The sequence below is a fragment of the Gordionus sp. m RMFG-2023 genome, chromosome 1 (genome assembly GCF_954871325.1).
Source record: "Gordionus sp. m RMFG-2023 chromosome 1, tfGorSpeb1-WG-v2, whole genome shotgun sequence".
In the NCBI taxonomy this organism is placed as follows: domain Eukaryota; kingdom Metazoa; phylum Nematomorpha; class Gordioida; order Chordodea; family Parachordodidae; genus Gordionus; species Gordionus sp. m RMFG-2023.
Genome location: NC_088775.1, coordinates 26,673,033 through 26,688,019, shown reverse-complemented (window position 1 = coordinate 26,688,019; position 14,987 = coordinate 26,673,033). Strand labels below are relative to the sequence as shown.

General features: G+C 28.6%; 1 protein-coding gene across 1 annotated transcript in view; it reads right to left on the bottom strand.

Annotated features, from left to right (window-relative positions):
- Positions 1 to 14,987, bottom strand: part of LOC135922764 (uncharacterized) — a 41,405-nt gene that overhangs the window by 20,546 nt on the left and 5,872 nt on the right. Inside the window, exons 3-5 of the mRNA XM_065457222.1 lie at positions 8,966 to 9,240; positions 5,677 to 5,856; positions 953 to 1,073 (exon numbers count right to left, since the gene is read on the bottom strand). Of these exons, the coding sequence (XP_065313294.1) occupies positions 953 to 1,073; positions 5,677 to 5,856; positions 8,966 to 9,240 (576 nt within the window). The remainder of the gene's footprint in view (positions 1 to 952; positions 1,074 to 5,676; positions 5,857 to 8,965; positions 9,241 to 14,987) is intronic.

Genomic DNA, 14,987 nt, shown 5'->3' with positions numbered 1-14,987 from the left:
TATTACATTATTTATAAAAAAAATACGTCCTAGCTCCATTATAATCTCTGGAAATCTAACGGTTCTTTGCAAGCAATTGGATGGAAGCTCTCTGCTTTAATATCCTATTTAGTGTTAATCCAAAATTTATATCAAATTTTGATTCAATATTAACTATTGTGTACTACCAATACCATTACTCTTTCCTGTCTTGCAATATTGTCATAAATAATTTCTTCACAGTCTCTATAAAATAGTATGATGCAAAATAATATTTAAATGATTTTTTATCTACCTTTATAGAAAAAAAATTAATTTTAATCGGAATTGATACGTTGCTATGAATTGATAAGCATTCAGTCCTCGGGCCGACTCCACTTGACTTTAGTTTGTTCTGAATTTATTCAGAATCAGCCTGGACTGATATCCTTAAAATAGGCTAAAAGGATTACTTATTCCTATTTTTTAAATCTAATGATTACTATTAAGAACAACTGTTAAAAATATAAAGGAAAAAGAAGTGTTAGGACAAAGACTAAACAATTATTTATTTTATTATTTATGAATTTTGAAAATTAACGTAAACTAAAAATTGAGGGTGGGCGAATATCGATGAAGTGGAGTAGTATATAAGGTAAGATATATAATCATTTTCTTTGCCCGGCCTGTTGAATCTTTTTTTATTCAGACCCGGACCAGGGGATTAAGGGTAGGTCGGGTTTTATAGATCTCAAGTTTGGATGCAATAATTTGAATTATAATCAATAAATAAAAAAATAAAATGCCATTTTGGTATAAACTTAAAATAGAAATAAAATTAGGTAATTTTCCAAAACGAAAGAGGAATGAAACTCCGTTTATTTTCGTGTCAGAAACGGAAGCGGAATAAATAAAAATAGGTAGACAAAAAAATGTCCTTTTTTCGAGTCCATGATTTTTAATAAATCGAGTTATGAAGAAGAAAAAATCAGACTTCGTTGGCATCCTCGAAGATGGCCGAAACAAAAAGGATCATTGTTTTGCCGGGAACGTCGTCGTGTTCGGTAATTTTTTTAATGCACGACCTGTGGCAACGATCGATTTCTCTGTCGTATCTAATTAAGTGAAAAAAATTTTTTTTTTTTAAATTTAAATCATTATGCTATATCATTAAAAAAACATCACATACTAGAGGTGCGCAGAGTGTGGGTTTTATTTCAGCCGAGGAATGCAAGGGGGCCTAAAAACATTTTAACAATGGGAGCGCGAGTTAGTGTTGTTAGATGGCTCCATTTGAGCCCATTTTTAAAAACGGCTAACTCATATTTAAGCCAGAAAAATATTATCTAAGCCTGGATAGTTTGCTAATAGATGTCCAAACGCCGTCTATCAGCAAAATCTTTAGGCTTGCGGCGCGAGCGAAAAATATTTTCAAAGTAGCGAGGAGGTTAGTTTTTAAATATTTTATCTGTACAGAATAAGTAGGGTGGGCCTATATTTATTATGAACTAATTCTTTATTTCATAATATTGCATATTTTATATGTTTAAGTAAAAAAAAAATGTATTAATAATATATGGAGACAAACTGTAGAATCATTTTATAAAGTTTAAAACAAATTACAACCCGAATATTTCATGGTGCAGTCTTATTTTAACGGGGAGAAATATAATGATAAAAAATATTTTTAATATATATCTTTCCCAACAGGAGTATATTTTTTACCGTTAATAAAATTGAAGATATAAAGGCTGTCCCGCTATCAAACATTGTAAAGTTTACTCCCAACTATTTACCTTATGTTAGAAGAGACATAGTATGATGAGTTGATCAAACTATTAAAATTATTACTTTGCCAAGAAAACAAACTACAATTTAAAACGTATAAATCATCACAGGAGAAAGGCGAATCCATAACTGAATTATATAAATGCAGGCTATGCAGAGGGGGGAAGAAATAAACAATATATGTGTAATATATTTTTCTTATTCCTTTATTTTCAAATTCATCATTTATTATTTAAATTAATCTCGAATTATATTATAATAATAATAAAATAAACATTTTACAAAAAATAACGAAAAACAACAATTTAATACACATCATTTATCCCCAGTCGATCTGGTTCCGATCGTATCCTTTTGGAATATCGATCTTGATTTGTTTCTTCCTCCCTCTCCTTTGAATTCATGTCATCGTTATTTTTTTTATTACATCCTCTTTGTTTACTATCTCTTCGGTTTTCTCCTCTACTTCAGTACTCTTTTCTAATTCGTATTCTTCAATTAATACATTTTAGGTTCTTTTCCTTAATTGGTCCGTATGACATATAATCGTATTACCCGTTATACTTACTTCATAACGTTGCGATCCGAGTATGCCTTTAATAATGGCTTCTTCCCATTTTTTTCTTTATTATTGTAAAGGTGCGACCAAACTTTTACATTTATCTGGAATTTTTGATTGTGGTCTCCTTTTTGTTTCCCCGTTCGAAAATATGATCTAACAATCCTCTACGTTTAAATTTTAGTAGTTCAGCGAGACTTTGTTCAGTTTCTGTCCCTGGTGTATTTCTGTAATTGTAGAGAAAAATAGCTAGGCTGGTTTCTAAATCCCTCTCGTTTCTTTTATTCATACTCTGTTTAAAAGTTCGAACTAAACATTCGGTCATGCCGTTTGTCTGAGGATGGTAAGGTCATCCGTACACTAATTGAATCCCGTTTTTTTTCACATAAATCATTGAAATCTTTGCTGCTGAATTGGGGTCCATTATCAGAAACGATTATCTTGGGAAATCCTAATCTTGCAAACATATTTCTTAATATTTTTGTCGTGCTTTCGGTTGTAGTGCTAGTCATGGGAACTATTTCTGGCCAGCGACTGCTAACATCTATCACTACCAACCAATAATGATTTTGAAATGGTCCAGCATAATCAATATGTACTCAGAGCCATGCTCTTGGTGGTTTTGGCCAATTTTGAATTGCTGTCTTTTGAGGCATATCGTGTTGTTCCTGGCATTCTCTACATTTTTCGACCCATATCTTGGTTTATATTAGACTACCACGCGTATTGTCGTGCTCTCACATTCATTTTTACCATTCCGATATGTCCTTGAGTATCATGTCCAACACGCTGTTTCGGTATTGTTGTGATATTATCATTTTAGTTCTCCATAATAAACAACCTCTCTCTGTTGTAATTTCCTCTCTCCTTTGGCTATACTCCTTTAAACATGCATCATAGTTTATTGGCCTCCATCTATTGTATATCTGTATACTTTAGAAAGTATATCATCTCGCATTGTTTCTCTTTCAATTTAATAAAATTCACTATTTCTTTCATTCGAGCAATGTGCCCAATTTTGTTGCATTTATAACAAGTGGCATACTTGAAAAGAAAATTTTCCCTTCTGTGGTTTCCGCCGCAGAAGTGGCATGGATTTGGTTTTTTGTAGCTCGAATTATAATTATTGTATGATTTTGATTGTTTATCATTATCATTATCATTATTAACTTTTTTAATTTTATTTATATTATCATTATGTTCCTCTTCTAAATAATCGATTTTAGTTTCATCATTTTGTATTAATTTTGTATTTTTTATAGCTGTTTCTACTGCAGTAGCTATCTGAATAGCTTTATTTATGTCTTTATCGTCTTCGGATAGTAATCTTTGTAAAATTTTTGGATTTTTTATTCCGAATATAAATTTATCTCTTAATGCAGTATTTAAATATTCCCCAAAATTGTCTATTAGTTTTGTTGATTATATTGATAAAAATTATATCTCTCTACTATTATATTAGGTTTGGGATGAAAATGTTTGATTAAAATATTATGTATTTCTAATACCTCTTTGTAATTTACCAGTATTTTGTAAGTATCACACCCTATTGTTGTTAATAACAGAGATTTTTCTTGTGATGATGTTAAACTTGGTTGTGTTTTTAAATTCTTGAAATAAGTTGTACCAATCTTTGTAACACAGGTTTGAATCCGTTAGACTTTTTATAGACTGCGCCATTTGTAATGTATTTTTTTTAATTCTTTTATTTTCAAATTCATCATATATTATTTAAATTAATCTCGAATTATATAATAATTATAAAATAAACATTTTACAAAAAATAACAAAAAACAACAATTTAATACACATCAATATGCACCGTATTTATAATTATTATCAGGTCCGTGCAAACGGGAGAATGGGCGGGGGAGCCCCAAAATTTTGATTCTCGAGTATTGGTTTTCTATTAACTAGGGCCTACGTAAATTGGGTGTTTTTAATTAGGGTAGCTGAATTTATTTCCCTTTCAGATCGTCAAATCTAACACCTTCTTTGGGACTAGGAGAAAACTTTAAAAAATTCGGGCCGGTATCGAGCTTGGCCTAGTGTTGTTAAACGGCTGGAACAAAGGTCTATACATATATTATCGAAATCTATAGGCTTAGGCAATATTTTTCTAGATAAAATATTGAATTAACCATTTTTAAAAATCGGCTCAAAACGAGCCGTTTAACAACACTACGTTTATCCCGCAATTATAACAGATTACATTTAAATTTGGGTATTTCGGTTTTATATGATTTTCTAGCACACAAGAGAATATCTTTTTGTATTGATTTATGGTTATATTTTACCATGACACTATTTTAGTGATTTTAATAACTTCTAATCCCTGTTGATAATTTTGATCGTGGCTATCATTTCAGTTATCTCTATAGCTGTAGCGATTTGGGCGGCTTAGCTTCATTGGAATTTTTTCAATACTTATCCTTGATAAGAAAATATAAGCAGTAGATTTTTTAAAAAGAAAGCTGCGTAGCAGGTTTAATCGTTAAAAATTGGGATCGATAACATTTATAGTTAAAGTAAGATTAGACGCCAATTCGACTAACCAGAGTATAAACAACCGGGAGAGAAAGTAAAAAGAAACAATGAATACCATAATGGACTCCAATTAAATTATTTTTGTCCAAACCACGATAATAGAAGTCACATCAGAAATCACTTCTCCAAAATTTGCCGGTATTAGAAACCGATATTTTTCCTAGTTTCTCAATACCCCTTTTAGATCGAGAGAATAAAAATCAGGAATCCAAACAGAACCTAACTGTCAAACAGGTATTAACCGTTTAATTTCCCAATCCTAAACCGAATTTGAATCGTTAACAGTTTACCTGATCAAAATTTTGAAAATTAATTGTTGTTAAAGATAAATAAATAAATTATTACAAAAAGAATTCATCTTAAAATAGAAACTTTATTTTTATTATCTATAGGAAACTATAATAAATAAAAATAAGATTTATTTATACATGTTATTTAGTGTTTTTACTCGTTACTTTTTTGAGGTAATGTTTACAGGACTATTTATTATTCATTTTAAAAAATGCATATATACCAGAATTATATTGTGAATATTCATTATTAAATCCTTTAATAAAGATTAAAATAAAGAAAACACTAATAGTTTACAAACCAACCAATCAAATAACTTTTGACCATCAAGCAAGCCGATGGTACTACATCTTAAAACAAATGGGCGGGCGAGAGAATACCAAAACTATGAGCAAGGTGGCTGCTTTAAAATTTTAATACAATTGCGGGCGAGCTAAAAACTTGCTTATTGCAGACCTCTATCGAACATAGACTTAGACTTTAAATTAATATAGAAAAAGAAAACAAGGATGTAATCCATCATCGTATTTAACCTGTATTTCAATTGGGACAACGTATTGTGGGGACTTAGGAGCCGTCCGCCAAGCGTAAGAGGGAATCTCAACTCCATAGAAGCCAGTTTCGTTACGATCCATTTGTAGTGATTGAAGACCCATTTACGGGGAAATGGCTGCAAAAGCTTGACATCAACTCCGGGAATTTCCACAAAAATTCTAATTATTTAGCAATATATAAAGATACAACAAGATCAACGCGACTTTGCTTATTACAATTCGCTTAAAACTGGTATAAACAAAATGCGATATGTATAGAGCTATATAGGGGCGGGGTAGAAAATCTTTAAACCTTAAATCATTAATAGAGCGCGTTTTTTAATTTTGAAAAATCTGCCTTAGCCAGGTATTCCTGCACATGTATAACCTACCACCCGTAAATATCAAGCAATTTCGTCATCCACTCTTAAAATTTCCCTTGAATACAATTCAGGCAAATTCAAGGTTCTTTTTAAAAAACGCAATCTAAAAATGTTATAAGTTTTTAAAAATTTTTAAGAACGAGGCTCTATCAACGATAAATTAATTAAAAGATGAATAATTGATTAGAATGTCGAAATGATTGAAAGTATGAACACCCTTTACTTTTTAGATTGAACCATTTTAAATATGTTTATTTATTTCCCCAAAATTAACAACACTAAATACCCAGTAGACCGATTTTAAAAAATTTAAACAAATCGAATAATTTATTAGAATAGTAAATTATTCAATTAGATTAAAAAATCTAATACAAATAATTTATTATCCGATTCATATTTAAATGGATTCAATGCCCAGTGGCAACCCCCCTACCGTAGAAGGGAGAAAGACTTTTTAAAATATTGGGTACTCAAATGATTGGAAGGGGGGGGGCATAATTTTTGTTTGCGTTTCGGCTAGTACCCACAACCATCAAATTTTAGCGAAGATTATTTTTATGCGTTAAGTTTGTTTTCGAATATTATATATTTTAAACTGTATCATTTTGTAATTGGACCAGAGAATTCTAGCGTTAATGAAATTGAGCATCGATAGTCATCAATCATTATTTTTTTAAAAAATAAAAAATTGTAAAGGGCAGTTTTAAGTATATTATATATAATACACGCACATTCCTTTAAAATATGGAAACTATTCGAAATAGTAAGCGGAAGGATAAAAATTTTAACGCGCAAACGGTCAAAATATCTAAATAATTTCGAGAACTATCTATAATATATATAAAAGCCGTGTCACAGTCACAGAGTCACAATTTATAATATATATTTAAAAATTCACGATTTTCTAAAATCTGTGGCCCGTCGGCAAAAACGTCGCTTACAAATGTGAGGGTCATGGGTTCGAATCCCAGTAAGGATGTTTTTTCTTAATCTGGCAAAATTAATTAAATAGAAGATAAAATAATTAAGTGTGACATATTCACATACGATTCAAACTTTATTGCTACTTTAAAATTCAAACTATTAAATAGGTATTCTTATATTTTTAAATTTTTCACAACGTCTAATAGCCAATAGTATTCTTATAGCATCATACCATATCAAACACTCATTCATCAAAGCATCCATTAAAATAATATCTAACATTACCATCTTATACATCATAAACATATATCTAATCTATCTATAATAATATATATAAAAGCCGTGTTACAGTCACAGTGTCACAATTTATAAAAAATATTTTAAAAATCGTCAATTTTGAAAAGCGTCTGTGGCCTAATCGGCAAGAGCGTCGGTTAAGAATCTGATGGCTTTGGATTCGAATCACCGCAATGCATTTATTTTTCTTAATCCAACTTTGTATACTTTTTTTTAATTATATAAATTTCCTTATTTTTTTTAATTTTTATTATTTATGTACCCAATAAAAAATTTAATTTTGCTAGATGAGGGTTTTGTATATTGTTATCATGGAAACAGATTTCGGATTTGGACTTATTAAGAATGAGTCTTTTAAAATTGGCTTCAAGAAATTGAAAACAATTATTTTAGAAAGAACATCACAGATTGTTCCATCATCGAGATACCAAATATTTATATCCAAATCACATTTAGATTTTAGATAATGGATGGGACGTTTCTCTGTTGGATCCGTCAGAATCTATGACATGGGGCTGAAGTTTTAATGTTACAGTATGTTTCTAGGAATTTTGAATATACAGGAAATTTGGGATAAAAAAATTTGTTATTGAAAGCAATTTTAAAGTCTACTTTATAATAGTCATGTCAGGAGGAGGTTTTGGATATAAAACAAATGGCATTAAAAGCTATTTTGCTTTATCCCTTAACACCAAATCCTAATTGATAAGTATACTTAATTAAGACCTGACCATAGGTATTGACCCGTGGCTATTATTTTTGCTAATAATTCTAAATAGCCCATTGCAATGGGGTGGTTACCACCACAGTGTTTGTGAGATAATCAGGTTTGACCCCATAATTGATTTAAATCTATGATGGCAGGTCTTTTTTAAAAAAGTATTTAGAAAGATTTTAAAAGCATTTAAATGACTCTTTCAGGTGAGTGTAGATTTTATACGATGTGAGAGGGCAAAAACCATTGCGTCTCGATGTGAAAAATTTGATAAAAGATTTAATAAATATCATAACTCACAATTCATATTTTTTTATTCCATATTTTCCATAATATATTTGGCCTTTTCTCTAAAAATTTAGAGAAATCTTGGAAGAATGAATACGGATAATCTATTCCTCTCATTTGAATTCTGATTCATCCATCGTCAAATGAAAGTAAAATTTATTATTTATCCATAAGGAGAAAATTCTGATTCCCCGTCATTCTAGACGGGCTATCAGCTAATATTTTGTATGTTTATTTTTTTGGCTAGCAATCAACATTATGCGTTAGAAAGCTCTGGTATACCTAAGTCTGAGAAAACGTGAGCAGTGCAAAAAAAACAATCTATTTGTAATAGCTCACCCCCCACAACAGTATACGAATTAATTATGTAGAATCAAACAAAATTTAAAATTTGTTTTGGCATAATCATAATAGTCTCGTATATTATCAGAGATGCATCGATACAAATATTAACGACATTTGTCAATTAAAGTTTCGACAGATAGTGTCAAATTAAATTGGTACCAAAAAAATAATTTTAGTAATCATAAAATTTAAATTTAGGTTTATAAATTTTTATTCCGATTAAAAGGAAAGACGTCGTTAACCTACCCCACCCCCACTAAACTACACGTTTATAAACGAGTTTTAATAATTAAAAAAAAGAATGAAGTAAACGTCGTCGAAATGTACTATAACTCACCTATAAATATCTTCCCGGTCCAAGAAAAAGTTCCGATCGGTATGGGTGTCTTTGTTTGAATCCTTGAACGAACCAGGTATCGGTATTTTAGCGTCATCTTTGGTGACCCAAAATAATTGAGCGTCCGTAAAATTCTGAGCCTTCGGCATAAACTTAAGATCGTAGCGATGTTCCCTCAGATCGAATCGGTACTCGTCGACGGAATCAAACGTTATAGAATGAATGGAGGGTTTAAGCTGGGAGGAGCAGGAATTAGGCGCGTCATTGGATTGCGACTTTAGGTTTTAACATTGTTTTATTTTTTTAAATGGGTTTACAATATAAAATATTTAAAAAATTGGAAACTCGGAACTAGAACTATTCCGATCCTATATTTTTCAATATTCGTCTAACTAAAGCCGGTTATCGGGTCAAATTTAGGTGAACATTGGAATATATGGGATTGGTAAAAATTTCTAATTGACAAATTGTAGATCGGCTAAACCCAATTCAAAAAAGGAAGATTTCATATAAAATAAAGATACTTTCTTTTGCCTGGTAAATTTATTTATTTAAAAACTTGTAAAAATATAGGATAAATTTTAATTTTCCTTGATCTGTTACTCATTGACATACAATAAATTTTGAAGTCTCTTTTGGCCTGCGATTAGGGTACAAAATAAAGCTGCTGTGGTAAGCTGATAGTTCCGGTAGCCATTTAAGATAGCGTGAAAACAGTTATGCCACAGTATATCTCATGAGCAAGTGAATCCAATATATATACTTCTGCCCGGATCCCCAATAACTTAGCGACCCCCCCCCTTAACTATATCTCATCGAGTGAAAGGCCCGATGACGACCCTTACCGGTTGGAAAAGGGGCAAAATTCTAACATATGATTCCACTGCAAATATTCATCTATTTAATTATTCATGATATTTAGATCTCACTAATTATCGAATACGTTTTATATTATTATTGTCATTTTGTAAAATAAAAAATTTTAAATTGACATTAATATCAATAAAAAGGGTGTCGTGATTTTATTTACTTGCTAGCTATTCGTAGATAAATTTTTTACAAGACATTTTTGATGGGTCTTATTTGAAAATATTGCAAAAAACAAAAAGTGTCATTTTATAATTATGGTTAAAAAATTTTTTTTTGAATCAAAAATCAAAAAAAATAAATATGTATATTCCGTTAATTGATATTGGAGATTCATTTCTCCAGACCATGGTAATGCCGAAAGTTACGTTATATCGACAAATTGCAACAGTTACAATTGTAATTGTGGAATTTTCTTAAAACAAGTTTCAATATCTAAAAAATTTACCCATCTCTGATAACATGAATAAATATAAATTAGTGCTGTAAAGTAACGTCAAAAAAGTAACTTCGTTGCTAACGTCGTTACCTTTTTTGAAGAAAAAGTACGCCACTCGTTACATTCTTCTAGAGGTAACTAGTAACGGTAACGCGTTTCTTTTTTTTGAATAAACGTTACTCGTTACTTTAAATTTTTTCTTAAAAAAAATAAATACATTTTTTTGTACAATAAAATTACTTTTATTTAGTTTTTAATATAAATAATATAAGCCCAGGTTTTTAATTCATATCAACCACCATTAATTCATTTTTATTTTAAATACTCGTTGTTAATTTTTCAGCCGAATGTTAATCTAATTAATATTCAATCAAAATTCAAAGTAAATGTTAATAATTATTATTATTCTATTTTATAATTTATTTTAAGAATATTATGTCCATAGTTCTTCAGATGAAGTTGATTTAACCTTTCCCTAAACCCAATTTGAAATATATTTTACATCAATAATGAAAATTAAGGATACAAAGTCTACACTTTGTAAATATAAATTATGCCCCAACACAAATATTTCAATCTCAATTTCCAGCAGTTCTAACTTAAAAAGGCATATGAAGGTAAAAAGATCAATTAATATGTTATTATTTTATACATTACTTTAATAATAGAATATTAAATCATGGGTATTATAAAATAACCATTAAAAGAAGTATTCTTTCCTAATATTTTGAAATGCTTAAACATGAAATTAAAATATAAGCAATTAAATTATATTATAGCATAGGACTGGGAACCAACATTAAGAACCCAAGATTAACAAAATATTGTATTGGTTCAAATGGATTTAAACAATATCTTCTATTTCTTCTTTTAGTATTGCTATTGGATTACTTCAAATTGTAAATAAATTTAAAAAGAATAAAATAGTGATTTTGAAAAACATTGTTTAAATGAATATATATGGAATAAAACTATGTAGCAATATTGTTTTAGAGAACTGAACCTAGATATTTTTCCTGATTCCTTTTTAAATGACAATTCTGAAAAGATAAGAAATTGAAAAATTATCTTTGGCAATCATAATTTCAATTTTTAATGTTTTCCATGACTATAAGCTTAATGATAGATTAAAAATGCAATTAAATTTTTAAAAGATTTATTTTCAATTAATGAAAAGGCTAAGTTATTTTTAATAAAAAATTCAGGAATTAATTAAAAAATTATAGACTGTACATTCCTCAAAAATGAAAGAGATTAATGAACATTTGAATAGTAATAAAAAAATCGAAGACAATCAACTCACACTCATTGAGATTCAGAATCCATCTACATCAAGGATAGAAATAGCACAATCAGCTGTTGATGAATTAGTTTTTAATTTTATAATTGAAGAATTACAAGTATTTCCAATTGTAGGCTGCATTTATTAATATTATCAAAAAATTGCAGCTAACTAAAAATGTGATGTCTAGGCCTACCCTCGTATTAAAAATTAACAAAGTATGTGACACCATGGAAAAGAAATTAGTGGATTTATTGTGTATCTCAAAAATGCCTATACAACTGTGGATTCTTGATCAGTTTATCATTGTTATATTATATATATATTATAGATTGATCATATTGTCTTTTAAAAAAGTTCTTGGGATGACCGTATACTGGCTACACCAAGAAACTCAGAGTTTCAGCCTGCTTAGCTTGTTAAAGGCTAAACCAAAAACACAGATTTGATTATCTAGCAAAAATAATCTTTGAAATTTTTATCACATATAAGATACAAAATAAAGTGACCAAATGCATTACCGACAATGCTAAAAATTATATAAAAGCTTTCAAGTAAAAAAATTATAATATATTAATAAAAATTTATTAGAGTATGTGAAAAAGGAGAGGAATCGGATTATGAAATAGTTCTTCTGCCATTATTTGATCTATTTGGAAATCAAAATACTTGATAGTATCATAATAAACTTACCTAAGCATCATTCCTGTTCAGCACACATTTTAAATCTCATTGCAAGTGTTGACATTAAAAAGGCAGGTAACGATGTCCATTTTAAAATTATTTCTTAAATTACATTTTCTAAGTGTAAGCTATTGTAGAATAAAGGGCAATCTTCAAACTGTGCAGCCATTTTTAAGGAAAACATGAGAAGATATCTGATTAAACATTGAAATTAATAGCCTTATTAAGGAGAATTGCCAAAAATTTGACAAATCTTGTGATAAATCTTAATTACAGAAATTTTCAGGTAACGACAAGTCGTTAATTGATGAATATTGTATTGCTGTTAATTAAGAAATATGATATGTATATGATTTTGTAGGTTATGTAACCGATTGCTGCGGGTTTTTCAATTTTAGAGAGCGAAGAAAAATGCATTTAGGATATCTCACTCCCACGATAACTATTATAATATTAAAACTTTGAAAAATGGATTTAAATAATTTCAAGTTTTAGCCGCTTATTAATTCAATCTTGGAAGGCGTAGATAAAAGGTATACAGTTCAAATATTGCTTACAATTTATATTTTGATATAGATTCAAACACATCTATATAGTTGAATATATACTATACGCAATAATTCACCCTCTTTTAAATTGAATTGGCCCTGGATCAAATAAGAGGTCAACAAGGAAGAATTCTAACTTATTTCCAGTTTGAGAAAAGATTTTGATAAAGAAAGAGAAGACTTAATTCCTTTATCCAACACACATAATATTTTCTGCTAAAGATAAATTTTTTTGATGAGGAAATAAATGAAGATCCTTGTGAAGATGATATATTATGAAATTTTCAAAATAAAAATAATTATTTAAATATTTTTAATAAACTCCCCGAATAAAAATTTATGTTTATTAAATATAATACAACTCTCCCATCCTCTTCGCCAATTTTATTTATATTATAATTATATATATGAAAATTTTTAAGATTTTATCGGATATATTCTTTTTGTATAGTTTTATTTATATTATAATTGTAGGAAAAAAATAAATATTTTTTTTGTATATAATATTTAATTTTTTAAGTAACGAGTAACCCGTTACTTTTTTGAATAGTCAGTAACGCGCGTTCCTTTTTTAAAAAGGTAATGAGTAACGGTAACCAGTGGCCCCTACGCTTTCTGAGCGACGGAAGCAGAATACACCCCTGAAAAGTGCCCCCCCCTTCGAAAAAATGGTTAATTATTTTTTGACACCCATAAATTTCAAAAATAAGTTTTATTGCATCAATCTTTAATATATAATATAAATAAAATGTAAAAAAATATATACTTTAAAAATATTATTTTTAAATTAATAATTTAGAAAAATTAGGGGAAGAAAAAACGAAAGAATTTATAATTTCATAAATATTTAATTGTTTAAATTTTTTCCCATTGATAATATGGTTTTATTGAGAAATAAATCTTTCATGGTACTACTAAGTCTTGCTTTAATTAATTTAATTTTACTCATGACCCTTTCGGCAGTATCTGAAGTAGCAGGAATTTATCATCTCTTATATTATAGGGTATTAAAAGAATCGGTGAAGACGATCTTAATCAAGATTTTATAATTATTAATTAAGCGTTTCTATTTTTTTGGTTAATATTTTTGGGCATATTTTGAAATTGGAAAAATAATTTTATGACAAGAAATCTCGGATAAGAACCTAATTTGGTAAACATCGACCAAATTTTATTAAAATCTAATAAAACCCCTTACATTATTTAATTTAATATCTATTAACGGAATCATGTCGAGTCCAATATCATAACCCAGAAATAACTTGGTTATGTATGGGTGTAGTAAAACAATAAAAGAATTAAATTTTTAAAAAATATATCCCCACTCAAATTTTTAGAAGCAGTTGCTTCGGACCCCCCCCCTCCCGTTGTAGAGGCCACTGTTGGTAACGCGTTTCTTTTTTGTAGTAACGTTTACAGCACTAATATAAATGTGACAAGATAATAAAATATTTTTTGACCTTAGGGAAATGAAATATAGAAAAAATATTTTCAATAAAAGATAATTTTTGTAACTTAATAAATTAATATCTATTAGATGGCGCAATATTTTTTTTAAAAAATTTTTATGGTCAGTGACCTAAATAGGAGCCGTTAAGAAAAAATCAGCTAATAGTTATAGCTTAGCTAGCTAACTACAATTATAAGTACATTTTTTTTCTATAATTTTAGAGCTGTAATTAGAAGGAATGGATTTTTTTTTATATAAAAAGGAGCTTTATAACTATTTTTATCATCGTTTTGGGTCTTCATATATTTTTTATTTGAAAAAGGCAAGAGTTATATGCCAATTCAATCGATATAACAAATACACTTCAAAAAATGGTATTTAAATATGAATAAAAAATACGTTTTTTAACAAACATGTATTTTAAATATGAATACTAAATACCTTCAAAAAATTCCCGAAAAAAGTATTTAAATACAAATACTTTTTGGAATATATTTTTATTATACCAATAATTTTTTTTTTAATTTATATATTAACCAAATAAATTTGTAATTATCGTACCGGAAATATTTCAGTTATTTAATTTTAAAAATTATATAAAATATTATTATAGCTTATTATATTTTTCCAAATTTTATTGTGCGGCGTATTTATATTATTGATTTTGGGAAGATATTTTGAAGAACTTTCCATATTATATGATCGGAAATCTATATCTTCCAGTTTTATATCATTTTCTTCAAAAATATTTT